A 16,206-nucleotide genomic window follows, 5' to 3' on the forward strand; every position below is an offset into this window, starting at 1 on the left:
CCTTCTTAAATAGAGTGGCGAGGGTGAGGGAAACATGCTTTATCAGTATCATGCTTCAAAAAGCTGTGCACTACAAAACATTAACCCTGACTTCTTCATATTAATTAAAAATACAAATAAAATCAGCACAAATTATTCTATTCATTTTTGTTAAGTAAATAAAAGTGTTTATATACTCTGCCCCTGGGTTAGTGATGCTGATCAATTAGATTATTACTTTTTTTTTCTTAGTACTAAATGGCTCAAATTGGTCCCAAAAAAATTATAAATAAGGGATTGATTGATTGAAACTTTTATTAGTAGATTGCACAGTTCAGTACATACAATTGACCACTAAATGGTAACACCCGGATAAGTTTTTCAACTTGTTTAAGTCGGGGTCCACGTAATCAATTCATGGTAATAATAATTAATCGTTTTGGAGCTGAAGAACCCGTTTTTGTTTAAAAGTGATGCTTCTTTAAGAGTGTCAGAATAATGGTATGTAAGTTATCACAAAACTTTCTGTTCACATGAGTTCCCGGCGAGGAGACAAAAGCTGTCTTTGATCTTACCAAGCAAAAGGCTTGTAAAACTCCACTGTGTACGATGGGAAGCGACATGAAGGTGTCGGTTTCTTTGATCTATTGTAATCCACAGGAAGATCTTGTCTTATAAATAATGATAAATGGGTTATACTTGTATAGCGCTTTTCTACCTTCAAGGTACTCAAAGCGCTTTGACAGTATTTCCACATTCACCCATTCACACACACATTCACACACTGATGGAGGGAGCTGCCATGCAAGGCGCTACCAGCACCCATCAGGAGCAAGGGTGAAGTGTCTTGCCCAAGGACACAACGGACGTGACTAGGATGGTAAAAGGTGGGGATTGAACCCCAGTAACCAGCAACACTCCGATTGCTGGCACAGCCACTCTACCAACTTCGCCACTTGACCCGAGACCTACAAAGCGGAGAGGAAGCAGGACCTGACGCAAGCTCCAGCCATCTTTTCTTTGAACTGTTTTGTGACCGAGGGCAACGGCTGTTTACGACCCCCTCTCCCCTTAAAAACAGCTGTTGCCATGTAATCAGGGAAAGTCCAAATAAAAGAGGAGGCGTGCAATCCTTTCGTCAGAGCGTGGGACGACACTGTACAAGAGTACAGGTGTACGCGCTCTCCTCATTGAGCTAAATTGAATCATGTCTCTGTTTAATTCCTTGCTTCTTGTCTGTTTAATAGATGTCATCAGTGTTTGAAACCTGACAAAGAGGCTGGCGTTATTTTTTGGGGGGGAATTAAATTCTACAAACAGTACAGATGCTTCGCCGTCTTTATTTCGTGGCTAAAATCAAACATGAGATATGTCCATGAGTAAAAGTAACAATACATGTTGAGCTGCAGGAAAACTTACAATCATATTTTACTGAGAGCAGTTGTACTGAATGCGACAAATAAAATAAATATGACACAAGAGGACATCTTTAAAATCAACAGAGTTCTTGTGCCTTGAAGGTTGTGTGAGGACCGAAAGTGTAAAATAGTGTGTATCTGACCCTTTAAATACGGCAGGTAAAAATGCTAAAAACGGCGTAATGTTTATAGTTCTGTAAGATGGTCAACTTAAGAAATCGGCAGCGATCAAATATTTATTGAATGTACTCTACATTAGGGCTGGGCGATAAAACGATATCAATATATATCGCGAAAGAGACGTAATCGATACCAATAAAAAATGTGTTTGATAAAAATTTAGATTATTTTTATTTCTTCTTCGTCGGAAGAAAAACTGGAAGTTGCGATTCAAGGTCGGTTGTATGAACAAAAGGCACTCGCTTTCTGGTAACCGAGCAACGCAGGAAGTGATCACTGGTCAGTGGGAGTGAGACGCTAACAGCCAATCAGGTAGCAGTATCAACTATCACGTTTGGTTGCGCCATCTTGTTGTATAGCGGTTGATTCTTTGCATAGAGTGAGAAGATAAAGTCGGTTCAAATCGGATGAGAAATGTCCCATTCATTCCGGGAAATCTCGGGAAAATCTGGAATTTTGGTATAGGGGAAACATGTTTTGCGTTCAATATATCGGAAGAGTAGTGTTGGTGGATGGTTGAAAGGTCGGAATTGGGCAAATAAAGGGCGGAAGATTTTGGGCATTGTAGAACTATGAATGGGAATTTCCTGGACATTTGGGAATTTCGGGAAATGCGGGATTTTTTTCAATTATTGATACTCGCAGAATTGTCCTGGATGATATGAATGGGTTGCTGTTGGAATTTTTGGAATCGGTTTAAAAGGGTTGACGTATTAACAGCTTGAATTGAGAATGGGTATTTTGGGAATTCCTGGAATTTTGGGAAAACCAGGAATTTTTGAAAATATTGATTCTCGCACAATTGTCCTCGATGATATGAATGGGTTGCTGTTGGAGTTTTTGGAATGGGTTGAAAAGTGCTGACGTAGTAACACTTTGAATTGAGAATGGGTATTTCGGGAATTCCTGGAATTTCGGGAAAAACAGGATTTTCTAAAAATATTGATACTAGCACAATTGTCCTGAATTATATGAATGGGTTGCTGTTGGAGTTTTTGGAATGGGTTGAAAAGTGCTGACGTAGTAACAGTTTGAATTGAGAATGGGTATTTCAGGAATTCCTGGAATTTCGGGAAAACCGGGAATTTAAAAAAACCCAACATTGATACTAGCACAATTGTCATGGATGATATGAATGGGTTGCTGTTGTAATTTTTGGAATCGCTGAAAAGTGTTGACGTAGTAACAGTTTGAATTGAGAATGGGTATTTTGAGAATTCCTGGAATTTCGGGAACACCGGGAATGTTTGAAAATATTGATACTAGCACAATTTTCCTCTATGGTATGAATGGGTTGCTGTTGGAATTTTTGGAATGGGTTGTAAAGTGTTGATTTAGTAACTGTTTGAATTGAGAATGGGTATTTCGGGAATTCCTGGAATTTCGGGAAAACCGGGAATAAAAATAAAAAAAACATTAGTACTAGCACAATTTTCCTGGATGATATGAATGGGTTGCTGATGGAATTTTTGGAATGGGTTGAAAAGTGTTGACGTAGTAACAGTTTGAATTGAGAATGGGTATTTCGGGAATTCCTGGAATTTCGAAAAAAAATTGATTTTTTTTTAAATATTGATACTAGCACAATTGTCATGGATGATATGAATGGGTTGCTGTTGGAATTTTTAGAATGGGTTGAAAAGTGTTGACATAGTAACAATTTGAATTGAGGATGGGTATTTCAGGAATTCCTGGAATTTTGGGAAAACTGGGAATTTTTGAAAATATTGATACTAGCACAATTGTCCTGGATGATATGAATGGATTGCTGTTGGAATTTTTGGAATCGCTGAAAAGTGTTGACGTCGTAACAGTTTGTATTGAGAATGGGTATTTCGGGAATTCCTGGAATTTCGGGAAAACCGGGAATTAAAAAAAAACAACATTGATACTAACACAATTGTCCTGGATGATATGAATGGGTTGCTGATGGAATTTTTGGAATCGGTTGGAAAGTGTTGACGTAGTAACAGTTTGAATTGAGAATGGGTATTTCGGGAATTCCTGGAATTTTGAAAAAAACGTGAATTTTGGAAAATATTGATACTGGCACAATTGTCCTCGATGATTTGAATGGGTTGCTGTTGGAATTGTTGGAATGGTTGAAAACATGTGGACTGTGAACCTTTTTCAGGTGAAAATAGGGCTTTGGAAAACCGGGAATTCCTGGAATTTTTTTTTGGACTGGGAAAATGGTAGTTTGATTGTCCAAGGTGAGTGGAGTGTGTGGACCGGGAATTCTGGGTAATCCGCAGTATCTATAAAACATTTTTCGGGGGGGCGGCTCACGATTCCCGATTAAGCTGAACGTTTTGATACTCGAACGGCTCCGATCGGAATAACAACAAATAGATGATTGTCTGGAGCCGAGCTCACCCTTTAGAGCACAGCTGTAACTTGCTGGCACTAAACCTGCAGAAAATAGTCATCTATGTTTACGTTTTGTCACTATTTTCTTACACTTTATTAAACATTTCTTACATATTCCTTATTATAAGAAGTTATTAAGTGTTTACACTTAATATATTTTCTCCTGCTCCCTATTTTCCATAGGTTATCAAAAGTATCAATAATTATCGATATCGTGATACAGTTTTCAGCCGTATCGCCCAGCCCTGCGCCACACACATACTTTACACAGATGATACAGTCCATGATGTACACGTGTTGCAGCGGTCAGGTCAAAGCGGCGTCGAAGCTCGGCTGCTCATTAGTCGTGACGATGTGGCACTTTAGCGTCCATCGCTTCACACAAAGCTCTCCTCCATGTTGGAACACAGCAGGAAGGAATCCACCAGCCGCGGTTTGATCAGCTGCTGATGGTCAGACACCTCGATGCTGTCTGGGCACCCTGCTGCCAGCCTCCTCAAGGCCGCCTGCACACACACACACACACACACACACACACACACACACACACACACACACACACACACACACACACACACACACACACACACACACACACACACACACACACACACACACACACACACACACACACACACACACACACACACACACACACACACACGCACACAATATCACATGTATTGCTTTCGACTGACCAACACATTATTAACCAATGTGTTCCTGGAGTTGTGTCAAATGCAGCGTATATAAAAATGCGTCACTTTGATATTCTTTACCTTTTTTTCTTTAAATAAATATATTAATATTGCCGTTTTTAACCCAATAATATCAGAATCGGCTCCTATGCGCAGAAAGTACATCGCACTGGGAATCAAGTAGAAAAAAAAACAGAGTCATTTAACGCTCAACAAGCAGAATGATGGTTTGAAAATGGATATATTCATCATATTTGAACATACTTATACTGTACTGATATTTAATAAATGAGTAAAACTGTATAATTACACTACTGTTCAAAAGTTTGGGGTCACCCAAAGAATTTTGTGGAATAGCCTTCATTTCTAAGAACAACAATAGACTGTCGAGTTTCAGATGAAAGTTATCTTTTTCTGGCCATTTTGAGCGTTTAATTGACCCCACAAATGTGATGCTCCAGAAACTCAATCTGCTCAAAGGAAGGTCAGTTTTGTAGCTTCTGTAATGAGCTAAACTGTTTTCAGATGTGTGAACATGATTGCACAAGGGTTTTCTAATCATCAATTAGCCTTCTGAGCCAATGAGCAAACACATTGTACCATTAGAACACTGGAGTGATAGTTGCTGGAAATGGGCCTCTATAGACCTATGTAGATATTGCACCAAAAACCAGACATTTGCAGCTAGAATAGTCATTTACCACATTAGCAATGTATAGAGTGTATTTCTTTAAAGTTAAGACTAGTTTAAAGTTATCTTCATTGAAAAGTACAGTGCTTTTCCATCAAAAAAAGGACATTTCAATGTGACCCCAAACTTTTGAACGGTAGTGTATGTGTGTGTTTTATGTTAAGTAACAATAAATTAGGTTCACATCGCAGAAAACTTTAAGACAGTGGTTCTTAACCTGGGTTCGATCTAACCCTAGGGGTTCGGTGAGTCGGCATCAGGGGTTCGGTGGAGCCTCCGTGACTCATCGTGTTAATAAAAACTTCTCCCTATCGACGTATTATGGATACCCCCAAACGATGTTCCCTCTAATTTTCCATATACGTGAGCAAACGTAAAAACTCCTTGAGCATTCAGTGGACCACGTGTGAGCGACGTCAGACGTGCACATGCACTGTGGCCACACCAGCAGCACACCCGTCCCAAACCTGACTAAATAACAAGTTAAATGTTTTATTATTATAATCAAATGACAGCAGTCATTTCCATGAGATTATTTTTTAATATAAGTGTTTTGGCCCACTTACAATGACAATAACAAAAAATATTGTTTTTCATGAGCTGTGTACTAGTATTGCATGTCTGGGTGGGGGTCCTGCTTTGGAAAATAAATTCCAACCCCCCCCCTAGAGGGGGGGGGGGGGGGGTTACCCACATATGCGGTCCTCTCCAAGGTTTCTCATAGTCATTCACCGACGTCCCACTGGGGTGAGTTTTTCCTTGCCCGTATGTGGGCTCTGTACCGAGGATGTCGTTGTGGCTTGTACAGCCCTTTGAGACACTTGTGATTTAGGGCTATATAAATAAACATTGATTGATTGATTGAAATTGTACCCCTTTCAGATATCGCATTTAGTTCCCACTAAAACATTCCCATGTTGCACAATGAGATGTAAACATGGGATTATGTGTACATTCCTGTAACTTTCTGTTTGTAAAATATATCTTTATTAGTATTTCTTTAAAATAATAACATCATTTCATGATTAATATTTATAAATTAAGATTACATTTAATTATTTATTTATTTATTTTTCACTAAAGAAGGGTTCGGTGAATGCGCATATGAAACTGGTGGGGTTCGGTATCTCCAACAAGGTTAAGAACCACTGCTTTAAGATCAATAGAATAAAATACATGAGAACATATGAAAAAAAAGACTGTAATTTATGTATTAAATAAAAACTATGAAATTAGAAAATATAAAAATGTTTGTGTTGGCATTGATAATGTTTGATAAATCACCAATTTAAAAAACTACTTATTCGAAAAAAGCGCTATATAAATCTAATCCATTGTTATTTTTTTCATCATCATTGTTACTTATGTACTTGTGCAAAAGTTTGTTGAAATGTTAATTATCTGCAAAATACAAGTGGTAGCGAATCTCACTGAATGCACACATGCCTAAAGGACACAAAGGTGCAGTTTTGTACTGCTGACCACACACACACACACACACACACACACACACACACACACACACACACACACACACACACACACACACACACACACACACACACACACACACACACACACACACACACACACACACACACACACACACACACACACACACACACACACACACACACACAGTCGTACTTACCAGGCAGGCGACCAAGACAGAGTCGCTGTTATTCCTCTCAGTGGGGGGAACGACACAACTCGATAAGACGAGGGACAGCTGAAGGCAGCGGAGGGAAAGATGACTTAGTATTCAAAGTGTCAACCACAATTAACATGTAATTAACATGTAATTAACATGTATTTAGCAAGTTAACAACATGTATGTGACACCATCTTTAGCATTCTAATTTTTACAGAATCCATCACATCTTCCCAACAGCAGATGCATTGCTATTAGTGTACCTAATGAAGTGGACAGTAAGTACCCTGAGAGTACTTGGCTGTGTCTCAATGAGTGCACTTACTTGTTCTGAGTGTATAAATGTCTTCCTGTGGACAATATACAAGTGCGCGCTCAAAATAGCGAGTGTGCACCGCTGACTCGTGTCTCGAATAAATGTTTTCCGTCAGTACACTATTCACTGGGTTCTTAACCTTTTTCCTACGCTTTGAACCCTGTGGCTTATAAACGGTGCGGCTGATTTATGGATTTTTCTTCGCTGACTGCCATAATGCAAATAGTTTGAATACAAAATAGGCAAAGACACTGAATGGGTTATTATTTGTGCTATGGCGCCATCTTGTGGACGAGTTGGCTCACTGCGGGTGTTGCGGCGTTGCATTGCCCTTCTGTTCAGACTGAGTTTTAACCGGAAGTACAGATGCCATTTTGACTACTAGCCGTCCATAACGTTTCTACTCGTATGGATTCGTCATTCATCGCTCCAATCAACGTTTGTAAGTTTTACAATATAACTAAAACAATTCTTACTTATTGAACCATCCCATGTGTAATGTCTGTAGGAGTGTTTTATTGCTTATTTGTACGTTCTATCGTGATGTAATGACGTTAGCGTTGCTAGCATTTGCTAATATGCTAACAAGTTTTTGAGTGTCTCTGTTAGTATTAATAACTTAAAATGCTATTATTTTTGTAGTGTTTCAGTGGATTTATTGGGTCTGTTTAGCTGATTGGAGAGCTAGTTTTGGAATTGGGGGTTAAATCACCAAAATGATTCCTGAATGCGGCCACCGCTGCTGCTCACTGCTCCCCTCACCTCCCTAGGGGATGGAACAAGGTGATGGGTCAAATGCAGAGGTTAATTTCACCACACCTAGTGTGTGTGTGACTATCAGTGGTACTTTACGGGGACGGCGTGGCGCAGTTGGGAGAGTGGCCGTGCCAGCAATCTGAGGGTTACTTGTTCAATCCCCATCTTCTACCATCCTAGCCACGTCCGTTGTGTCCTTGAGCAAGACACTTCACCCTTGCTCCTGATGGGCCTGGTTAGCGCCGTGCATGGCAGCTCCCGCCATCAGTGTGTGAATGTGGAAATAGTGTCAAAGCGCTTTGAGTTCCTTAAAAAGGTAGAAAAGCGCTATACAAGTATAACCCACTTAACTTTAACTTTAGCTTCCGCAGCTAGTGGGTCCATGACGATGACTTCTGTTTTGTTTGATCAGCCGTTTTACTGCCGTGTTACAGACACCGTTTGGAAACAATTAAGGTATGTAAGTAAACATTTACAAAATATTTATATATATATATATATATTTTCAAATATTTATAGTCCGGTGTGGCTAATATATGGAAAATATTTGTTTTTTCAAAAATGTTTTGGGTGCAACTTATATACACCGGCACTCTATAGTCCGGAAAATACGGTAGCTCCGTACTTAGATTTTCCAAATTTACCCACTCTTTGCCTCTCTTTTAGTAGGGAATTGCAACCATGTGGAGCTAGCCCCGCCCCTTATGCTGCGCAGCCAAGATGGCGGCTTTTGAGTCTGGGTTAGTTTTTGCCTCATTCCTGTGAGAACCCTGCGTGTGACTGAAGCATTAAGGAGTGGGACTATCCAGGACTAGTCGCAGCGTGCTCAAACAACCACCAGGTAATACTGTATCATCTCTTTCTTTTCGGGACTTATCAGGTCGGCGGTGCCTTCGAACTAAGACCCACTAGGGTCCGTCCCTTAGAGGCCTACTGAAACCCACTACTACCGACCACGCAGTCTGATAGTTTATATATCAATGATGAAATCTTAACATTGCAACACATGCCAATACGGCCGGATTAACTTATAAAGTGCAATTTTAAATTTCCCGCCACACTTCCGGTTGAAAACGTCTATGTATGATGACGTATGCGCGTGACGTCACAGCGGCAACGGAAGTATTGGTACACCATTGAATCCAATACAAAAAATCTCTGTTTTCATCTCAAAATTCCACAGTATTCTGGACATCTGTGTTGGTGAATCTTTTGCAATTTGTTTAATGAACAATGAAGACTGCAAAGAAGAAAGTTGTAGGTGGGATCGGTGTATTAGCGGCGGACTACAAAAACACAACCAGGAGGACTTTGAGGTGGATAGGAGACGCGCTATCGTGAGTACAGCTTTGGCTTCCAAACATTTGATCGCTTGCCCGTACGTGCGTGTCGCTATGTGCATGTCACGTACGTAACTTTGGGGAAATATATGTTTCTTGCCGACTCTGATGGCGGCCGGGGTGTCGTCAAAAGCTACAACGCCCGCCGCCGCCGCAGCTTCAATGGCGTCGTTAGCAACAGCATTTTTAAGCTTCGCCAAGCTGGAAATTATTAACCGTGTATTTACATGTCCATGGTTTAATAGTATTGTTGATCTTCTGTCCATCCTTCCAGTCATCCATCCATCCATCCATTTTCTACCGCTTATTCCCTTCGGGGTCGTGGGGGGCGCTGGAGCCTATCTCAGCTACAATCGGGCGGAAGGCGGGGTACACCCTGGACAAGTCGCCACCTCATCGCAGGGCCAACACAGATAGACAGACAACATTCACACTCACATTCACACACTAGGGCCAATTTAGTGTTGCCAATCAGCCTATCCCCAGGTGCATGTCTTTGGAGTGGTTTATTAATTTTGTTTCTATCTGCATTTGAGCCCGATACTATCACGTTAGCTCAGTAGATAAAGAGCTTCACCGATGTATTGTCGTGGAGATAAAAGTCACTGTGAATGTCCATTTCTGGTTTCCGACTCTCATTTTCAAGAGGATATAGTATCCGAGGTGGTTTAAAATACAAATCCGTGATCCACAATAGAAAAAGGAGAAAGTGTGGAATCCAATGAACCCTTGTACCTAAGTTACGGTCAGAGCGAAAAAAGATACGTCCTGCACTGCATTCTAGTCCTTCACTCTCACGTTCCTCATCCACGAATCTTTCATTCTCGCTCAAATTAATGGGGTAATCGTCGCTTTCTCGATCCGAATCGCTCTCGCTGCATTGTAAACAATGGGGAAATGTGAGCAGCCCTATCCCCTGTGACGTCACGCTACTTGCGGTATAGGCAAGGCTTTTTTTTATCAGCGACCAAAAGTTGCGAACTTTATCGTCGTTGTTCTCTACTAAATCCTTTCAGAAAAAATATGGCAATATAGCGAAATGATCAAGTATGACACATAGAATGGATCTGCTATCCCCGTTTAAATAAAAACAATTCATTTCAGTAGGCCTTTAAACACTTAAAAGAGTTCAAGTGTGCAGATCGAGACGGTCATAAAACACTTATGGAAGTGGACTGAGAGAAGTCCAGTATGGGATTTGTTCACCTTTCAGCTGGATGGCCATCATGGCCACGTCGCCGTCTCTGCTGAGGCGCGCCAGCGTGACGGCGGCCTTCTGCTGGACGCGCTCGCAGGCGGCGCCCTCGGACGGGCTGGAGGAGGACGGCTTCTCTCCCAGCAGCAGAAGAAGACGCTCGATGCCTTCCGAACACAAGACGAGGTTAGGCGAATATTCATTGTCACCTAATACTCTTCTGATTGCCATGCCAGTAAACATGTGACACAATGCTGCCCTCTGCAGGATGTTGATTGAACTTCAGTCTTAAATGTTTTAAATGAATGAAGTACAATTGTGCAATAAAACAGCAAATCAAATACATTAAATTTTTACCGTTTCAGTTATTTTTAAGTCAACTACGTTTTAAGCAGGCTGCTAGGAGTTCACTTAAAAGAGCAAAGAAACATTTTTTTTTTGGTTGCTACATTTTTTATTTCCAGAGCCTATATCAATAAATAATAATGATTACTTTTTAAATCTAACTTGACACTTCGACCTGTGGCGTGTCTAGAATCTGATACCACAGAGGCGGTATTCAAACTGTGATATGAGTACCACTCTGGCTCCATCTAGTGGTACGCCAAATAATTGCCTAATTCGGGGGTCCCCAAACTACAGGTTGCAGGTTGTCCCAATTTATTTTTTAAAACATGAATCAGGAGATATCAGAATTTGATATCCCACCCAAGGTTAGGTCGGGGTTGGCCTAGTGCCTTTTTAAAAAATGTATGAAAATAGAAAAAAGATGGAGGGGAAAAATATATTTTTTGTTTTAATATGGTTTCTGTAGGAGGACAAACATGACACAAACCTTCCTAATTGTTAGAAATCCCACTGTTTATATTAAACATACTTCACTGGTATTTGGCGAGCGCCGTTTTGTCCTACTAATTTCGGCGGCCCTTCAACTCACCGTAGTTTGTTTACATGTAAAATTTCCCCCCCGACGCTGCCACAGAAAGATGTGTTTTATGCCACTCCTTCTTTGTCTCATTTTTTCCACCAAATGTTTTATACTGCGCGTGAATGCACAAAGGTGAGCTTTGTTGATGTTATTGAGTGCTAATCAGGCACATTTGGTCAGTGCATGACTGCAAGCTAATCCATGCTAACATGCTATTTAGGCTAGCTGTATGTACGTATTGCATCATTATGCCGTGTTTGTAGGTATATTTGAGCTCATTTCATTTCCTTTACTTATGTCCTCTGTGTATTTCATTTATATTTGCATGTCTCATGACACATTATCTGTATGTAATATTGGCTGCATTTTTTTTTGGATTGATTGATTGAAACTTTTATTAGTAGATTGCACAGTACAGTACATATTCCGTACAATTGACCACTAACAATTGAACACCTGAATAAGTTTTTCAACTTGTTTAAGTCGGGGTCCACGTTAATCAACTCATGGTAGTTGATAGTTGTTTGTGCGCCATGTTGTTCCAGACCACAGCAAACGTTACCCAGCTCGCAAAGATTGTGATAAATCCATTAGCTTGCAGTAATGCAGTGACCAAATATGTCTGATTAGCGCTACACACAAGTCAATAACATCAACAAAGCTCACCTTAGCGCATTCACGCACAGCATAAAACATTTGGTGGACAAAATGAGACAAAAGAGGAGTGGCATAAAACACGTCTTAGAAAGTCGGAGAAAGTTGCACATGTAAACAAACTACAGTGAGTTCCAGGACCGACAAAATTAGTAGGACAAAACGGCGCTCGCCAAATAGTCTCTAATAACTGAAGCATGTTTAATACAAACAGTGGGATTTCTAACAATTATGGAGGTTTGTGTCATGTTTGTCCTCCTACAGAAACCATATTAAAACAAAAAATATATTTTTTCCCTCATCTTTTTCCATTTTTCATACATTTTTGAAAAAGCTCCAGGGAGCCACTAGGCCGACCCCCATACTAACTAGTATGCTAATTGATTACCTTGTTCCTGCAGGACTTCGGGAGCACACTGCTCCAAGACCGACAGGTTGGCCAAGATGGTCACCACCTGAAATGGACAAAATGAACACTCAGTAAAAGTTGTTTCCTGTTTTCGTGACTTTTAAACACAAATCATTCGACCAACCATAGAAGGAAATTCAATGTGTAGAAATTGTGTGTGAAGGCTGAAGAACTCAGGCTGAACTGACAATGTTAAACCCCATCCCTATTCCTTCATGCACGTGTAGTAACACATTTAACTCATAACATGTGCAACTACAGGGGAAAGTGGAACATTAAAAAATGTGGAAAAAATATATTTCAAAAGGAAATGTTTGGGATGAAAAATGTGGAATTCCAAAAAAAAACTGAAATTTTATTTGGAATGAGGAATGTTTTGGTGTTGAAATGTTTTGAATAATGTAAATTATTAATTGAAAGAAAACTGGCACGTTTTGGAATGTTGAAAACAGATCGTCCTCGGGATTTTATTAAAATTAAAGCTTTGGGATGTTGCAGTGGCTTAGAATGTTAAATGTTAGAAAGTGTTGATGAAAGAGAAAAAAGTTAAAATGTTCAAAAGTGTTGATGAATGTGTAAATAGTTTAAATGTTACAAAGTGTTGATAAATATGTAACAGTTTAAATGTTCAAAAGTGTTGATGATTGTGTAAATAGTCAAATGTATGAAAGTGTTGATGAATGTGTAAAAAGTTAAAAGGTTTGAAAGTGTTAATGAATGTGTAAATAGTTAAAATGTTAGAAAGTGTTGATGAATGTGTAAATAGTTCAAATGTTAGTAAGTGTTGATGAATGTGTAAATAGTTCAAATGTTAGGAAGTGTTGATGAATGTGTAAATAGTTCAAATGTTAGGAAGTGTTGATGAATGTGTAAATAGTTCAAATGTTCAAAAGTGTTGATGAATGTGTAAATAGTTGAAATGTTCAAAAGTGTTGATGAATGTGTAAATAGTTTAAATGTTAGAAAGTGTTGATGAATGTGTAAATAGTTCAAAGGTTTGAAAGTGTTGATGAATGTGTAAATAGTTTAAATGTTAGAAAGTGTTGATGAATGTGTAAATAGTTCAAAGGTTCAGAAGTGTTGATAAATGTGTAAATAGTTCAAAGGTTCGGAAGTGTTGATGAATGTGTAAATAGTTTAAATGTTAGAAAGTGTTGAGGAATGTGTATTGATTGTTTGATTGAGACTTTTATTAGTAGGTTGCACAGTGAAGTACATATTCCGTACAATTGACCACTAAATGGTAACACCCGAATAAGTTTTTCAGCTTGTTTAAGTCGGGGTCCACTTAAATTGATTCATGATACAGATATATACTATCATATATACTATCATCATAATACAGTCATCACACAAGATAATCACATTGAATTATTTACATTATTTACAATCAGGGGTGTGGAGGGGGGGTAGGATATGGACATCAAGTAGTGGACATAGAGAGAGAGAGAGAGAGAGAGAGAGAGAGAGAGAGAGAGAGAGAGAGAGAGAGAGAGAGAGAAAGAGAGAGAGAGAGAGACATCAGAAGGCATAAGAAAAAGTATCTGCATTTGATTGTTTACATTTGATTATTAGCAATCCGGGGAGGGTGTTAGTTTAGGGTTGTAGCTGCCTGGAGGTGAACTTTTATTGCGGTTTTGAAGGAGGATAGAGATGCCCTTTCTTTTATACCTGTTGGGAGTGCATTCCACATTGATGTGGCATAGAAAGAGAATGAGTTAAGACCTTTGTTAGTTCGGAATCTGGGTTTAACGTGGTTAGTGGATCTCCCCCTGGTGTTGTGGTTATGGCGGTCATTTACGTTAAGGAAGTAGTTTGACATGTACTTCGGTATCAGGGAGGTGTAGCGGATTTTATAGACTAGGCTCAGTGCAAGTTGTTTAACTCTGTCCTCCACCTTGAGCCAGCCCACTTTAGAGAAGTGGGTAGGAGTGAGGTGGGATCTGGGGTGGAGGTCTAGAAGTAACCTGACTAGCTTGTTCTGAGATGTTTGGAGTTTAGATTTGAGGGTTTTGGAGGTGCTGGGGTACCAGGAGGTGCATGCGTAATCGAAAAAGGGTTAAACGAGAGTTCCCGCCAGAATCCTCAAGGTGCTTTTGTTGACCAGAGAGGAAATTCTGTAGAGAAATCTTGTTCGTTGGTTAACCTTTTTGATTAGCTTGGTTGCCATTTTATCACAGGAAAGGTTAGCCTCTAGAATGGAACCTAGGTAGGTGACCTCATCTTTCCTGGTGATAACAATGTCACCCACTTTTATGGTGAAGTCAGTGACTTTCTTAAGTTTGATGTGGGACCCAAACAGGATGGATTCTGTTTTACCCAAGTGGATGGATAGCTGTGTAAATAGTTTAAATGTTAGAAAGTGTTGATGAATGTGTAAATAGTTTGAATGTTAGAAAGTGTTGATGAATGTGTAAATAGTTTGAATGTTAGAAAGTGTTGATGAATGTGTAAATAGTTTGAATGTTAGAAAGTGTTGATGAATGTGTAAATAGTTTAAATGTTAGAAAGTGTTGATGAATGTGTAAATAGTTTAAATGCTAGAAAGTGTTGATGAATGTGTAAATAGTTTAAATGTTAGAAAGTGTTGATGAATGTGTAAATAGTTTAAATTTTAGAAAGTGTTGATGAATGTGTAAATAGTTTAAATGCTAGAAAGTGTTGATGAATGTGTAAATAGTTTAAATGTTAGAAAGTGTTGATGAATGTGTAAATAGTTTAAATTTTAGAAAGTGTTGATGAATGTGTAAATAGTTTAAATGTTAGAAAGTGTTGATGAATGTGTAAATAGTTCAAATGTTCAAAAGTGTTGATGAATGTGTAAATAGTTTAAATGTTAGAAAGTGTTGATGAATGTGTAAATAGTTTAAATGTTAGAAAGTGTTGATGAATGTGTAAATAGTTCAAATGTTAGAAAGTGTTGATGAATGTGTAAATAGTTCAAATGTTAGAAAGTGTTGATGAATGTGAAAATAGTTCAAATGTTAGAAAGTGTTGATGAATGTGTAAATAGTTCAAATGTTAGAAAGTGTTGATGAATGTGTAAATAGTTCAAAGGTTCGGAAGTGTTGATGAATGTGTAAATAGTTTAAATGTTAGAAAGTGTTGATGAATGTGTAAATAGTTCAAATGTTAGAAAGTGTTGATGAATGTGTAAATAGTTTAAATGTTAGAAAGTGTTGATGAATGTGTAAATAGTTCAAATGTTAGAACGTGTTGATGAATGTGTAAAAAGTTAGAAAGTGTTGATGAATGTGTAAATAGTTCAAAGGTTCAAAAGTTTTGATGAATGTGTAAATAGTTTAAAGGTTCAAAAGTGTTGATGAATGTGTAAATAGTTTAAATGTTAGAAAGTGTTGATGAATGTGTAAATAGTTTAAATGTTAGAAAGTGTTGATGAATGTGTAAATAGTTCAAATGTTAGAAAGTGTTGATGAATGTGTAAATAGTTTAAATGTTAGAAAGTGTTGATGAATGTGTAAATAGTTTAAATGTTAGAAAGTGTTGATGAATGTGTAAATAGTTCAAATGTTAGAAAGTGTTGATGAATGTGTAAATAGTTCAAAGGTTCGGAAGTGTTGATGAATGTGTAAATAGTTTAAATGTTAGAAAGTGTTGATG

The 16,206-nt window shown here is 38.7% G+C and overlaps 1 protein-coding gene across 1 annotated transcript in view; it reads right to left on the reverse strand.

The window, feature by feature from the left end:
- Positions 1 to 1,299: 1,299 nt before the first annotated feature.
- LOC133646907 (protein inscuteable homolog) overlaps positions 1,300 to 16,206 on the reverse strand; it is a 104,241-nt gene continuing 89,334 nt past the window's right edge. Inside the window, 5 exon segments of the mRNA XM_062042825.1 lie at positions 1,300 to 4,453; positions 6,988 to 7,032; positions 7,034 to 7,065; positions 10,606 to 10,761; positions 12,565 to 12,631. Coding sequence (XP_061898809.1) covers positions 4,325 to 4,453; positions 6,988 to 7,032; positions 7,034 to 7,065; positions 10,606 to 10,761; positions 12,565 to 12,631 — 429 coding nt within the window. The 3' untranslated portion in view covers positions 1,300 to 4,324.

Source organism: Entelurus aequoreus, linkage group LG03 (genome assembly GCF_033978785.1).
Source record: "Entelurus aequoreus isolate RoL-2023_Sb linkage group LG03, RoL_Eaeq_v1.1, whole genome shotgun sequence".
Classification (NCBI taxonomy): domain Eukaryota; kingdom Metazoa; phylum Chordata; class Actinopteri; order Syngnathiformes; family Syngnathidae; genus Entelurus; species Entelurus aequoreus.